The sequence below is a fragment of the Paroedura picta genome, chromosome 18 (genome assembly GCF_049243985.1).
Source record: "Paroedura picta isolate Pp20150507F chromosome 18, Ppicta_v3.0, whole genome shotgun sequence".
Taxonomy (NCBI): Eukaryota; Metazoa; Chordata; class Lepidosauria; order Squamata; family Gekkonidae; genus Paroedura; species Paroedura picta.
The window spans coordinates 17368806-17383047 of NC_135386.1; the positions used below are offsets into that span (position 1 = coordinate 17368806).

The 14242-nt window shown below is 54.1% G+C and overlaps 2 protein-coding genes across 6 annotated transcripts in view; both read right to left on the reverse strand.

Moving 5' to 3' along the window:
* Positions 1-7341, reverse strand: part of IGDCC3 (immunoglobulin superfamily DCC subclass member 3) — a 58812-nt gene extending 51471 nt beyond the window's left edge. Inside the window, exon 1 of the mRNA XM_077317876.1 lies at positions 7019-7341. Within this exon, the coding sequence (XP_077173991.1) occupies positions 7019-7124 (106 nt within the window). The 5' untranslated portion in view covers positions 7125-7341. The remainder of the gene's footprint in view (positions 1-7018) is intronic.
* Positions 7342-10264: 2923 nt separating this feature from the next.
* IGDCC4 (immunoglobulin superfamily DCC subclass member 4) overlaps positions 10265-14242 on the reverse strand; it is a 41122-nt gene continuing 37144 nt past the window's right edge. For all 5 annotated transcript variants that reach the window (XM_077318308.1, XM_077318306.1, XM_077318307.1 and 2 more), the window contains exon 20: positions 10265-12344. In XM_077318308.1, coding sequence (XP_077174423.1) covers positions 11850-12344 — 495 coding nt within the window. In that variant the 3' untranslated portion in view covers positions 10265-11849. The remainder of the gene's footprint in view (positions 12345-14242) is intronic.

A 14242-nucleotide genomic window follows, 5' to 3' on the forward strand; every position in this document is an offset into this window, starting at 1 on the left:
CTCCTTCAAACGAAGCTCCCCGGGGAAGCAGGGGACCCACAGGAATGAGCTAAGTGGCAAATTGGGGGGAGGGGGCATGCAACGGGAAGAGGGGATTGGCGGAAATTGCATTCTCTTTCCATCAGCGGAAACCGGAGCGTGGCTGAGCAACAAGCATGGTTGAGTTATTCCTCTTTGCGACAATTGTTCGGCAGGGCTGTGTACAAGCTGGTCCTGAGTCCTCTTGAGGCAACACACAACACAGCCACATCCTAACAAGACAGACTTGGCTGGAGCAATTACTGCCGTGCCGACTTCCGCCGTCCTGGCTTTTACGGGCTTGCTGAACACGTGAAAACAATTATTTTTATTCTCCCGCAAAACCCAAACTTTCTGCTTGCTTTGGGATCTGCCAGCCGCGAACAGCCCCCCCCCCTCCTTTTTTTTCATGAGCTCGGCTACATAATTTATTAGTTTTTAAAAACTCTGTAAAACTGAAAGACAGGTCCAGTAAAAAGGCAGGCTGGTTGGAGAAACTCAAAGTGATTTTGGAGTTCCCCACGTACAGGCTTTAATTATTTGGACGGCCAGCTCTGTTTATCATTCGGAAAGCTCCCCTGGAATTATTTAGTGGCCTAATATAATTGAAAGGAGGACAATATTGATCAGAAATGTAGGAAATCACAAACGTAAAACAAAGAGAATAAAACAGGCCTTGGTTTTGTACATTGTGAGCGTGAAGCTCTGTCCGCTTAGACCCAACATATATATGGCTCCTTCTTTCCCCCCCCCCAACTATCGTTTGTGCCCAGTGGGGATCCAAACCAGCCCTCCTCCATTTTATCCTCACAACAACCCTGTGAGGTAGGTCAGGCCAAGAGGGTGTAGTGGGTCCAAGGCAACATAAAGAGCTCCCATGGCAGAGTGGGGATTCGAACTTTGAGATCCTAGTCCAGATCAAACTTAACTTATGTCAAGGTGGGTTGCCAAGTTGGTCTGAAGCAGTGGTACAAAGTTTGAGTTCAGAGGTACCTTTAAGAACAACAAGGGTTAATTCCAGTTATAAGCCAGAATGGAGTGACTTAGCATATATAGTGAGATGAGAACCTGATATCTCTGTTAAGTCCTGGGGGATTCCATTGTCCTGAGCATCGTAATAACTTGTAATTCAGCGATCTCCCATTCCAGTCCTTTTCTGAAATTTCTTTGCAATAAGCCAGCTACTTTGGGGGCCCCCACTGAGTGCCAATATGCAGGGCTTGACAAGTCTGTTTCCATGTATCTGAAGAAGTGTGCGTGCATTAAAAAGTCGCAGGACTCCCCTTTATTCTGCTGTTTCAGACTTACCTGGCCTCCCACCTGAACCTATCTAAAGAAACGTGCGTTCACGCAAAAGCTTACACCTTGAATAAAACTTTGTCGGACTCAAACTTTGTTGTGTCGAGGAAAAACATGATCTCATGGCATGACGTACGTTTGGCTAGAAATTACAGAGAGGTGAGTGGAATAGCCACACGGCTGTTGTTTTCAGCGGAAGCCCTGCGCCTACCGTAACGTCAGTTCCCTGGCACAAGCTGAGAAAACCAGGCAGGCAGCTCTATTTTGACAAGCCGTCCCCGGGCGTACAAACATGCCCAGGCCTCGATTGTATAGACAAGATGCCCAAACCGTTGGGGGATGCCATGGGAACAGGAGCGAGGGCTTCCAAATTACAGCCGCTGCACCATGGTGATAAAACTCGGCTGCCTTGATCTCCCCACGCCACACAAAGGGGCTGGTTTGGGGCAGAAGGGGACGGGAAGGCCCGGTGGGGGTGGGACAAAAGAGCATGCAGGGGACTGGGGGGGAGGGAGAGCGGAGAGCAGCTGGGAGAAAGAAAGAAAGAAAGGCCCAAGAGAGTCCAAGAACAAAAGCAGAGCAAGGAGAGTTGGGCAAGAAAAGAAAGAGGGAGAAAGGACAGCGGCGTTCTTAGCCCAAAGAGAACTTTGCTTGCTCTCTTGCTCTTTCTCTCTCTCCCTTTGTGCACAAATTCACACACACCCCAAAAAAAATCCCCCCCCCAAATTTGCTTGGAAGTTATAAGGCATTAGCACCAATTATTTCTTTCAAACTTTTTCATGCTGCCTTTCCGGCCAATTTAGAGTCCCGAAAGCAATCCGAAACATGAAAACAAACTAGAGGATTTTGAAAGTGGCCCACAATAGGAGTAGCTGCTCAGTAAGCACAGAAAGGCTATCTGTGCAGCAAAGGCCCAATACACACGATCCAGGGCTCCAAAACACCCCGTCACGGAGTCAGGTGGGTCGCCATGTTGGTCTGAAGCAGCAGAACAAATTTGGAGACCGGTGGCCCATCACAGAGTCAAGCAGACTTGGGTCCACTGGAAAAACAGGAGCCTAACAGGGTGCTGGACCATATCCAGGGATTCAACCCAGAATCTGACTGTGAAAACAGCCGGGAATTATGTCCTGGAGTTACTAAGAAGATACAACCTGGAGTAAACGACCAGAAATTAACATCAGCAGCTACCTGTCCCGTGGCGTCATTCCACAGGTGGAATGCCACAAAGGAGGGGCAGGAGGGGGTTGAAGTATTAGCCCTCCCTGAAGGGGCGATCCAAGATTGTGTTCCAGAATTCCTCTGTGTATCCTAACTCTTCAGATTTCAACCCTTTACACTAGATACACTCCAGGTATATCCACACTGCTGGCTTAAACAGCATGGCGTAGATGTTAGAGCAGCTTTCCTTGACTTCTTGACCATTGAGAAACCCCTGAAACCTTCTTCAGGCTTCGAGAAACCCCAGAAGTGGCACCATTGTGCAGAATATGGTTGGGAAGCAGAGCTGTGGACACGCCCACTTGGGGCCCCTCCCCTTCCCCCCCTTCAGGCCCCTCATTGGCCATTTTGGAAGGGGAGGCCGGGTCCACCTGACCTTATATGGTCATATCGCCCAATAAATGCTTAACACACTTAAAATATATATTAAAAATTAATTAAGTCCCATCCATTTGGGAAACCTTCCAGGGCCGTCAACAGACCCCAGGGCTTCACAAAGCCCTGGTTGAAGAAACTTGGGTTGGAGGCTCTGACTCGGCCTAGGATCTGGGAGCCTCAGGTTCGAATCCCCTCTCGGTCACAGAAGCTTCACTAGGTGACATTGGGCCAGTCACACCCTCTCAGCCTGACCTGCCTCGCAGGGGTGTTGTGAAGGTGAAAGAGGAAGGTGAAAGAGGCAGACAGCTGCTTCGGGTAGCTGAGAGGGTAGAAGTTCTTAGAGGGGAGCACAGGGCCTTCAACTGACAAGAATTCGGGATGCTTTGTGTTGAAGCTCAGACCCCGAAAATCAGAGTGTGGTCTAAAGGGATGTGATGTGGCCACGTTTAGCAGCTACACAGGTCCTCGTGTAGGCAGTGCTTAAAAGGAGATGCGCAGATGTACACACACAACTTTCCCGTATACACTTTTCTTGCATGTCACAAAAGATGGAAGGACTCCAAAGGAACAGGGCAATGTCAACAGCTGGGAAGAGCCAAGCAGGGCTAAGGGCCGGCCCCTCCTAATAACGCTTCTCACCCGGCCTCCCCCCACCTCGGTTCACCCCCGAGCAGCCCCGGCCTCCTGTCTCCTCTCGGTAAGCCGTCTGTTTTGATTGGAAAAGAGAGCGGATCTGATCTCAGAGCTCTCCAAGTGCTCTTCCACGCTGAACGGCAGCTCGGGTTTCAGATATTATGTCCAGGAGGGTTTGCTGCGTTATTATTGTGAGCCGAGCGATAGCCGGCCAGTGCAGAGAGAGACGACGAGCATCTGACGCCCATTTAGGCAAGGAACAAAACCCCCAAAGCTATCACGCCCAATAACCGGGCACGAACCACGCAGGCCGAAGGCCGGCGTGAAAGCAAATACCCCTGAATAATTTAAAAAGCAGCGTTCTAGTTAAATATAAATTGCAAGATTTCATTCCAGGGCTGGAAGAGAGTCAAAGGCGAGGAGGGCATGTTCTCATCTCCTGTGAACCCCCCCTCTCGCAACCGCAGACAAAAGCTGTCCATCAGTAAAAACAAGGAGGAATTCTTGGGGGGGGGGGACAGAAAGAGAGAAAAAGGGAATCGCTGCAGCCCAGCCAAATGCAGCAGGCCAAGTAACCCTCCAGCCTGATTTACTTCCTTGCGTAAGGTAAACACTGGAGAGGGTCCTACCCCCTTTCTACAGAGTGACGTCTTCAGCAACACGCATCTGGTTGGAGCTGCACCGGTGGAACTGCAAAGCCAGGACCAAGTCAGTCGTCCAACGGGGTGAAGAAAACGCCGGAAGGGAGCGGAACAGGGATATATGGCTCGCTTATCGGGATTCTTTGGGGGGAAGGCCAGACCCCAGAGTCGGAGCGTGGCTTACAGGGAGGTGATGCAGCACCTTTGGCAGGTAGGCAGGCCTCGGTGTTGGTAGCACCTGGGGAGGGAAGGGAAACCCCAGCCATGCTGGCATCCTGCCCTTGTATCTGGCTTTTTTCCTCCACGGGGACCTCCACCGTGTCACCCTCACAACAACCCTGTGAGGAAACTTAAGCTGAGTGTGACCAACTGGAACGAGGCCACCCAGAAAGTCCGTGGCACGAGTCAGGATTCGAACCTAAGCCTCCCACAACCCCGACTTGCACTGTCAACCACCGTGCACACACTGGGTTTGGGCACAAAGTCAGCCCAGTGTGGGGTAGTGGTTAAAGAGCAGGGGACTCCGGCCTGGATTTGATTCCCCGCTCCTCCACATGCAGCCAGCCGAATGGCCTCGGGCCACTCCCAGGTCTCTCAGAGCTGTTTTTTGAAGAACAGTTCTCTTGGAGCTCTCTCAGCCCCACCTACCTCACCAGGTGTCTGTTGTGGGGAGAGGAAGGGAAGGGGGTTTGTAAGGCACTTTGGGACTCTTCTGAGTCCATCTCACCAAAGTGGTGGCCCATCGGAGACGGGAGTGACCCGAAGCAGCCTCCTCCGTGCATGAGCTGGGCTTTGTGTCCCAGCGGTCAAGGGAGAGAAGGCCGCGCATGTTTTGTAGTCCTGCTGTAGCCCAGTGGGGGGGGGGGTGTCGGTTCCTGAATCCTTACATCTGTTGGAACGTAAAGCCGCAAGCAGGCGAATTATTTTCTCGGTTGATGGGTAAGGAGGGGGGGGGGATGCTAATCTCTTACACGACTATCCCTTGCTCTCTCTCAAGGATTTTGCAAACCTTCCTCTCATCCAATTAGTTTTGTCCGGGGAATGTGCCTACACACAAGGTTGTGTGCACCACCTCCCCCAGCCGTCTGTGGGTCTCTTTCTTTCTATGGTGCAGGCCCCCAAATTGCCTCTGAAGCCAACCCTCAAGCCACAGCATCCATCAGCAGAAAATCTGTTTTGTTTTTTCTTAATTCCTTGCTTTTCACTACCAGAAGGAGTCTCAAATCGGCTTAGGGACACCTTTCCCTTCCTCTCCTCGCAACACACACCCAGGGAGGTCGGTGGGGCATAGAGAGCTCTGACAGAACTCAGAGAACAGTTCTAAGGGAACCAGGGCTGGCCCAAGGTCACCCAGCTGGCTGCACGTGGAGGAGGAGCGGGGGAATCAAATGTTTTTCAAAAACATTACACCACAGTGAAAAGGAGAAATCGTGATTCTCTAGCCACACACCAGCTAGAAAACAGTAGCTGACAAAAACACACAAACGCCCGAATGCGTGAAGTTTCCCAACCAGATCCGTTTCAAGAAAGGGGTCAGTTTCAAGAGGCCAAAACCCCAGAAGCAACCCAAGAGAATCCCCCACAACAAACGCTGCGATACATTGTAGCATCTACATCCCTGGAGCCAACCACAAACAGAGAATCTCTCCCTCTGCCCACCCAAAGTCTCTCTCCTGCAGGATCTCCCCGTCGGACAAAGAAGCCCTTGCACAAAAGGACAAGCAGCGAGGTTGGGGAGCCGGACGGGGCATTCTGCTGGCGGCCCAACAAACACAACCGAAAGGGGCCAAATCAGGATTCCTTCAGGCAAAACTCTCTGCCGCCCTCCCCGGGTCTTCACAAGGCGTTTGCCTGGCGGGGTCAGCCCCTGGTTTCCGTTAATTAGTTCCAATTGGCTCGGCTTTTCCAGGCTCATTCTGGCCCCCCAACTCCAGAATGCACGTCCACCCTCTTTTTGGCTCGCCCCACGCCGGCAGAAAGGGGTCCCCACCCGCTCGGCTCTGCCCACCCAGCCCCTTGTGCTTTGGAAGGGTCGCCCCCGTCCCGTCCCGTCCCTTCCCCATTGTTCGCAGAAAGGCCGCAACCGAGCAGGATTCGAACCGGGGTCGAGGCTGCCCGCCTGTCAAACGCCACCAAGTTCTCGCTTTAATAACAACAACAAACAAAGAGTCGACATCGTCCCACCGCCGCGGGTCAGAGGATCCCCAGGAAGCGCTCAGGCAGCAATTGTCCCCCGCGTCTAACACTCCAAGATGCACTGCCTCTGCCCTTGGAGGTTCCACCGGGCTCGCGCGGACCGGCGTCTGCATTTGTTTTCACGCAGCCAGGACTCAGTCGCAAGGAAGCAACGAGGCCGCTGAGGCACCCGGGAGGGTCCCCCCGATCCTTACCCCCCACCCACCCCATGAGTAGGATCTGCTCCCGAGGAGAAGCCGCCCTTGGCTGGAAGAGCCGGCCGTGCAGGCGAGAGCAGAGAGAAAAGCCACCTGCGAATCCGGCGCCCCACAGAGGCCGGGGCCAGAGCCCGACAGCCCCGACCCCAGCAAGGGCAGCAGGGCAGGATCGGGGCCAGAAGACCCGCGCAGCCGCCACCTGGCTGGCCCGGGAGGGGGGCCCTGCAGGATGGCGGCAGGGGGGGGGTGGCCGGAGAACAGGGGGGGTACCCCGAGGCCCCCTCCTCCCCTTCCCCGGGGGCCGAGGCGGCGGAGGGGCTCTGGCCAGGCGCACCCCCGCAGGCAGGAGCAGCCCCCCGAGGGCTGGCAGGGGCAGGGGCAGGGGCAGGGGCAGGGGCTGGGGCTGGGGCAGGGGCTGGGGCTGGGGGCGCTTACCTGCCCGCCAGGCGACCAGGAGGGCGACGGCGGCGGCGAGGAGGGCGAGGCGGCGGCCCCCGGGGCCCGGCATGGGCGTGCTGGAGGGGCGTCCGGGCGGAGCCATGGGGCCGGCCGGGCTCAGAGGTGCTGGTGGCGGCGTCGGCGGCGTCTCGGGGCCCCGGGTGGCCGGGCGGGCGGCATCGCGGCGGCCGAGCCTTGCCTTGCCTTCCCTTGCCTGGCTTGGCCTGGCCTCGCGGGGGCCCCGCCGGGGGCAGAACAAAAGAGGCCGCCGCGGCCGGCGCGATCCCTCCCTCCCTGCCGGCTCCCTCGCTCGCTCGCTCGCTCGCTCGCCCACCGGCCCGCCCCCGACGGACCCGCCTCTCCGCCCGCCCCAGCCCCGCGGGACGCCCGGCCGGCCGGCCCGGCCCGCCCAGATGCAGCCGCCTGGCGCCTCCCCGCCGACGCCGCCCCCGACCCGCCTCCCGGGCCCCACGGGGGATCTCCCGCCCCGGCCGAGCCGGACCGGAGGCCGGCGGGAGCGGTCGGGAGGCGCGGCCGGAATGGTGCAGCAAAAAGGGGACAGAGTCCGGGAGCACCTGGAAGACGAACCGGTTTGGGGCACGGGAGGAGCTTTCGGGAGTCCCTGTTCGCTTAGACTCCTAGAATCATAGCGTGGAAAGGGACCTCTAGGGTCATCTAGCCCACCCCCCTGCAGAACGCAGGTACTCACCACTACCTGCCCACTCACAGTGACCCCAATTTCATGTCCAAGTGATCCCCTCCACCAAAAATCTCCAGAATCCAGCCTGGCCCGGAGAAAATTCCCCTACCATCCCACAGTGGCAACCCGCAATTCAAGGTCCCTGTTCTCCCCTGGCCCCATCCCCAAATCTTCTGGGGTTTCCTGTCCTGAACTGGATAAGCCTGTCCCCTGCATGGGGGCCGGGAGAGACCTGGTAACTTTGGGGCCTCGGCTGGGGCGTTCACAGGACTGCGAAAGCAGGCCAGCCTCTTCCATCTGAATTGGGGGGGGGGGTCAGGGGGGGTCCCCCTGGATCGCTTCACATCGGAGCTAGGCTTGCCACGGACATGTGGGTGGAAAAGGCCCTTTTTGTATTTTGCTCAGCATAGCTCCCCTGGCCACCGGGAGGCGTTGTGGTGGTGGGGGGTCAGGTTGCCAGCTCCAGGCTGGGGATCTCCTGGAGATTTGGGGATGGAGCCTGAGGACAGGGACCTCAGTGGGGTCCAATGCCACAGCACCCCCCCCCCTCCAAAGCACCGCAGGGGGAACTGTTCTTTGTGGTCTGGAGAGGAGCCATAATTCCAGGGGAATGCCTCAAGGTCCCCCCTGGACTCTGAACCTATCCAGTGTACTCACAGACAAAATAAAACTCTTAAAAGCTCCACCAGATTGCGCTGAATCTCTTACTTTACACGACAAGATGACAGGCGTCCGTTCGACTCAAGTTTTCCTGAATGTTTTACAACCATTTTCTAAAACAAAATGTTCGTTCTTACAAAACAAACAATTATTATGGCCTCAGTTCATAAACTCAGTGTGCTCTAAGCAGTCCTCTGGACTTTAGGAAAACCTGAGTTCAATGGACACGTGTAATCTCATTGTTGAGATTTAGTTCAACACTGTTGCGTTTAAAAACATTTTTTCCCTCTTTCAGTACTCTGGCTCCTTTGGTGTGGCTCAGCTTCGTCTGTGTACTCTTCCCTGTTCGTTGCACCCACCTTGAATTTGACATCCCAGCTTGGCCCAGTATATCTGGAACAGCCTGATTCCCCACTCCTCCCTGTTCTCTCAGAGCTGTTCTCAGCAGTTCTCTCTGAGCTCTCTCGTCCCCACCTACCTCCAAGGGCACCTGTTGCGGGGAGAGGAAGGGTAGGTGATTGTAAGCCGCTTTTAGACAGCTTTGAGTCGTGAAAAGTGGGGTATAAAAAGCCAGCTTTTCTTCTTCTTCTTCCATGTTGGTTTTGGGCCTGTGAGAGAAAGCCTCATTCCCCTTTTTGAGGGGGGGAGGGAGAGGGATTCCCTCCCACCGGCTCATTCTCTCTGCGTTTTGGGAATCTTCAAGCAAACCTTGCGCATCTCTTCTCTTTGTATCCCACCCTCCCAACCATGCAGAGTGCTCCAATAGCTGCAAGTTGTGGAGGGGACATGGGGACTCCCAGAAATACACCCACCCACAGCTCTGTGATACGTACGGCACCATCGACCACAACAGAAGAGGCTCAGATTTGTTCTGACTCCGCAGGGTTTGAGCAGGGCTCTCTTCCCTCCTCCCCTTTCCCTTTATTTGACCCCCCCCTCCTTGCTAGAGCAGATTCTGTTACAAACCACTGAAATCATATTTTACCACTTGCCGGCGGAAGCCGCAGGAGGGGGTGGGTGGGTTCATTTCGCAGGGGCGCTACCGAATTCCGCAACCACTGCTAACAGACAAAGCGGGTAGTAATGGCAATCCCAGCTGCATGGGGAACCGGTTGAGCTTTCTTGGACCGTTCGGAAAAGAGGGGGAGGTTGAGGAAAGCAGGGCCCATCTAGTCCAGCCCCCTGCAGAAGGGAGATGCACAGCTACTTCTCCTGCCTTGACTCCCCCAGTGAGCCCTTTTCTAAGCCCAGAGACACAGAATAATAAAACTGCAGAGCTAAAGCAATGGATGTCATCTTCAGGTGGGTGGCCGTGTTGGTCTGAAGCAGCAGGGCAAAGTTTGAGTCCGGGGACGCCTTGAAGACCAGCGAAGTCTGATTCTGGGCATTGTGTGTTTGTAAACACACAAAAGCTTTGACCCGGAATCTATCACTCTTCAGAATCTATCCGAAGAAGTGTGCATGTACACAGTGGGTTTGGTGAAACCCTGGGGTTTCTTTACCACCCTGGAGGGGCTTTCCAAATGGTTGGGGGTTTAAATATGTTTTAAAATTTTGTTCTACGTTTATCAGGTAAGTGCGATCATATATGGTCATGTCAATCCACCCAGCCCCTCCCCAAATGGCCAATGGTGAATCTGGAGGGGGTGGGAAGAGGAGGGGTCCTGGGTGGGTGTGGACACAGCTCTGCTTCCCAACCATATTCTGCATGATCGAGCCACTTCTGGGGTTTTGCGAAGCCTGAACAATATTTCAGAGGTTCCTCGATGGTAAAAAAAAGTCAAGAAAGGCTCTTTTCAACAAAAGTCACCACAGCCTGGGTCACCTCATCCCTCAAAAGATGCTCTCCTTCCAAAAAAAAAAATTAAGCGCGAACCACTGGAAAAGAACAAAATCTACTGCTTTTATTTTTTAGAAAAACAAGCATGAGGTAGTTGTGTTGTTAAAATAAACAATACAGAAATAGCAGTAAAATCGCTAAGCTACGACATACTCTACGCAAGTGTGATTTTTTTCCTCCTTTTTAAAAAATTAAATAAAATAAAGATGCTCTGGGAAAATAAAAAATACACTGTCGTACTTTTTTAACGGGAGAGAAAGCGACCCAGACCTAAAATATTAGGTACAAGAATCTAGGGGCACTTTCTGGCACGCATCCTTCTATGCACAAGCGCCCTTAGAAAGAAAAAGGAGCCGAAAACGGGTTCCATTTTGTTTGGCAGAGCTGGTTAGAGAGGCAGTCAGCCTGGGATCATGTCCTCTGTTATTGTTAAAAGTCCTGGCTGGCAAGGGGGCCCGGTTATCCGGAGATGGTTCTCTATTTTCAGTAAAAGTTGTTAGAAGCGCTCATCAGTGTGTATAAAAAGCCAACACACAGAAATGAATAGCCAACATTCACCCAATGAATATACATAAACTGGCCCAAGCCAGCTTGGCATAGAAGTGGTTGCTTTGGATTCTCCATTCTACCATGTGCAACCAAGCTGGGTGACCTTGGGCCAGTCACAGTTCTCTCAGAGCTCTCTCAGTCTCACCTACCTGTGGTGGGGAGAGGAAGGGAAGGGGATTGTAAGCCACTCAGAGACCCCTTCGGGCAGTGAAAAGCAGGGTACAAAAATACAGCTCTTCTTCTTGAGAGTCGGCACTCTCCGATCTTTTTGATTCCCTGCTCCTTCTCCACATGCACCCAGTGGGGTGACCTTGAGCTAGTCACAGTTCTCACTGAGCTGTTTTTGCAGATCTGGCCAAGATCTCCCTGCACCATGCCAGTGGCACCAGCAGCAATGTTCTCAAGCCACAAGCAGAGGTCTGCAGGATCAAATTCACGCAGGGACAGAATGGAGCTATGCAGATTGGGGGAAGATGGGCTGGATGCGGCCCAGTGCCCTAGGCAGTGCCCCCCTCTTCCCTGCTTGTGCACTGCCGCTCCTTGGCATAGCATCGGCTCGATTTTGCAGACTGAACATCTCAGGAGAGAAAACAGCAAGGCTCTGAGGGAGGCAGCTTAGGAACCCCGGCACAAACGGCGCAAGAAAGGTTCTCCTCTTGCAAATGCTCCCCGAGAGACCCTCCTCTGCCCTGGGACAGGTGAGGCCACCTTATACTGAATCAGACCCTCGGTCCATCTAGGTCTGTATTGTCCACTGTCCGGGGCCCCAGGCAGAGATCTTCCCCATCCCCTCCTGCCTGGTCCTTTTAGCTGGAGATGCTGCTAGGGATTGAACCTGGGACCTTCTGCCTGCCAAGCAGAGGCTCTGCCACTGAGGTTTTTCCCACCCCCTCCTGCCTGGTCTTTTTACCATGAAATGTCTGGGACCGAACCCGAGACCTTCCGCGTGCCGAGCGGATGCTCTACCACTGAGCCATGGCCCCTCCTCTCCTTCCCACCCAGATTATGAGGCTATTTAGTACCGTCAGGGATGTTACGCGATTCCTAGCTTTGCCCAGCCGTTTTGTCTAGTGCGCTCTTCAAAGACGGTGTGCGCATGCTACGTTGTCAAATGCCGCGGGAGAGTTGATGAGGCTAGAAAGGCCGCCGCACAGCAAGACCTGGGACTGGCTTTCGGGGAAAACGTCGCAGGGGGCAGGGTCCATGTTCTCCCCCTCTCCCGGAAGGAAGTCGGAGTCCCCACTGCCCCCCACGGAGTCCAGGCGTCCCCCTGGCCCGGGAAACCCGGCGGCCATCTTGTGAGTCTGCCTCTCAGTCAACAATGCACCGGAAGCCTCTGGGTCGCTCTCTTCCCCCGGGCTCTCCTCGGAGGGGCTGGGAGAAGCCTTCTGAGGAGGGTCTCCCCAGGCAGGGAGGTGCTTGGGGCCCCGGTCCTCCACAAGCGACAATTCGGTGTCCAGCATGGGGAGCTGCAAGTCGTAGCCCCGGTCGGAGGCCGAGAAATCAGAATGGACGATGACCTCTGCTTCCATCCGGTTGAGCCTGCCGGCCGCAAGCTCCTTCTTCCCTTCACTCTGTGTTATTCGAGGGAGAAAAGGAGAGAGACGGACTTTCAGTGAAATGTTCCCAGAGGCAAACAACAACAACAGGAGGCCATCACCTGGGCTTCTTAAAACCTCCCCTTCCTTGTTTGCTGATGTACTTAGTTCACTTCTACCCGTCTTCCCCCACCCAAATGAGGACCCAAAGTGGATTACAAAAATTTCCCCTTCTCTGTTTTATCATGACAGCTCAGAGAGGTTGTCTAGGCTGAGAGCGTCTGGCTGCCCAAGGCCACCCAGCGAGAATTCAAGTCTGTTTTCCCCAGATCTTAGCCACACGCTCCAAGCCAGGGGTGGCCAGACTGTGGCTCTCCACGTGTCCATGGACTACAATTCCCATGAGCCCCTGTGGGGGACTCACAGTTTGGCCACCTCAGCTCTAAACATGTCTTTAACTGTTCATGTTTTTAACAGCTTGTTTTAATTGATAATGTTTTCCTGTAAACTTGATAATGTTTTACTGGGTGACGAGGGGCTGAGCAGGAACGGGGGGGGGGGAGGGTTGATTCTGCTGCCGGGTAAATTTTAGTAATTGTGGGGTTTTAAATGCTTTTAAATTATAGCTCTGGGGGGGGGTTATGATTTGATTGTAACCTACTCTGACGGTTTTGATAAGGGGGGGGGATATAAATTGAATAAATCAATAAAAGAAATAAATATGTTGTAAACTGTCCCGAGCCAGCACCTGGGAGGGGTGGTCATACAAATCTAAACCTAAATATATCAAATATAAATAAATACGAATTGTCAGCTAACCACCCCCCAGCTATTGGCCCTGATTCCACTTCAGGCCTCCTTTTTCGGCATCATCCAGATCCACACGGTGGCTTGCCAGGGGAGACAAAAAAATATTTTTCTGGGCTTGGAACGGAGGCCTCCCCCTGGCCACCACTCACAAGAAACCAGAGGCGGGAGGGGAGACCAAAGTGAAGCTGGCTAAGTCACCAAGAAATCACCAAAAAAACCAGGCTCCGCAAGGAAGGGTGCTCTTTGCATGCACAGGAGGCTGAGCTACTGGCTATGGGGTGGCTGGTACAAAGACCCTCCTCCCTCTTCCAAACCATATCTGAGGGTCTCAGAGGTCCCCCGGAGCCGAGTTAGCCAGAATCCCCCAGCCCAGCATCCTCCCTCCAGTAAAACGTCTTCTTTTTATAGCTCTGTAATTGTGCACCCTCCGGGCCTTCTGAGGCTGTCCAGAAACACCCCCCCCCTTCTCCCTCGGCATTCCTCAGGTGGCCCCAGAGGTCTGGGGGGAGGGAAGGTAATGCCGGCAGCCTTTTCAGGCCCCCTCTCCCCCCCCTCCATTTGAGGCATGCCTGCTTCTCTCTGTTCCTTGTCTTCCAGGTCGCGGCTCCCCCACCTCACCCTCAGCTCCCGCACAGAGGCAGAGTCCATCTTGCAGGGGGGAAACTGCGTTTTGGAAACAAAGGCTGACCACATGGACGCCAGAGCTGGGAGTAAAAGCTGTACATATGAACGCATGAAGCTGTTTTGAAGGCCAGACCTCACAGGGAAAGGAGTTGTGGGTCAAAATGTTTCAATTCCTGCTCCACTTCAGGTGATGTCAGGATCATCTCAGCCAAGCCCGCCTCACAGGGTGGCTGTTATTTATTGATCTAGAGCAGGGGTAGTCAACCTGTGGTCCTCCAGATGTCCATGGACTACAATTCCCATGAGCCCCTGCCAGCAAACGCTGGCAGGGGCTCATGGGAATTGTAGTCCATGGACATCTGGAGGACCACAGGTTGACTACCCCTGATCTAGAATATTCCTACACTGCCTCTTCAGAGTCCCGCCCGGGACAGCTTGAAATGTTTCTTTAAAGTCATAACAACCCAGCCCGTTTTGTATTTTGTGATCTTTGTAATCCA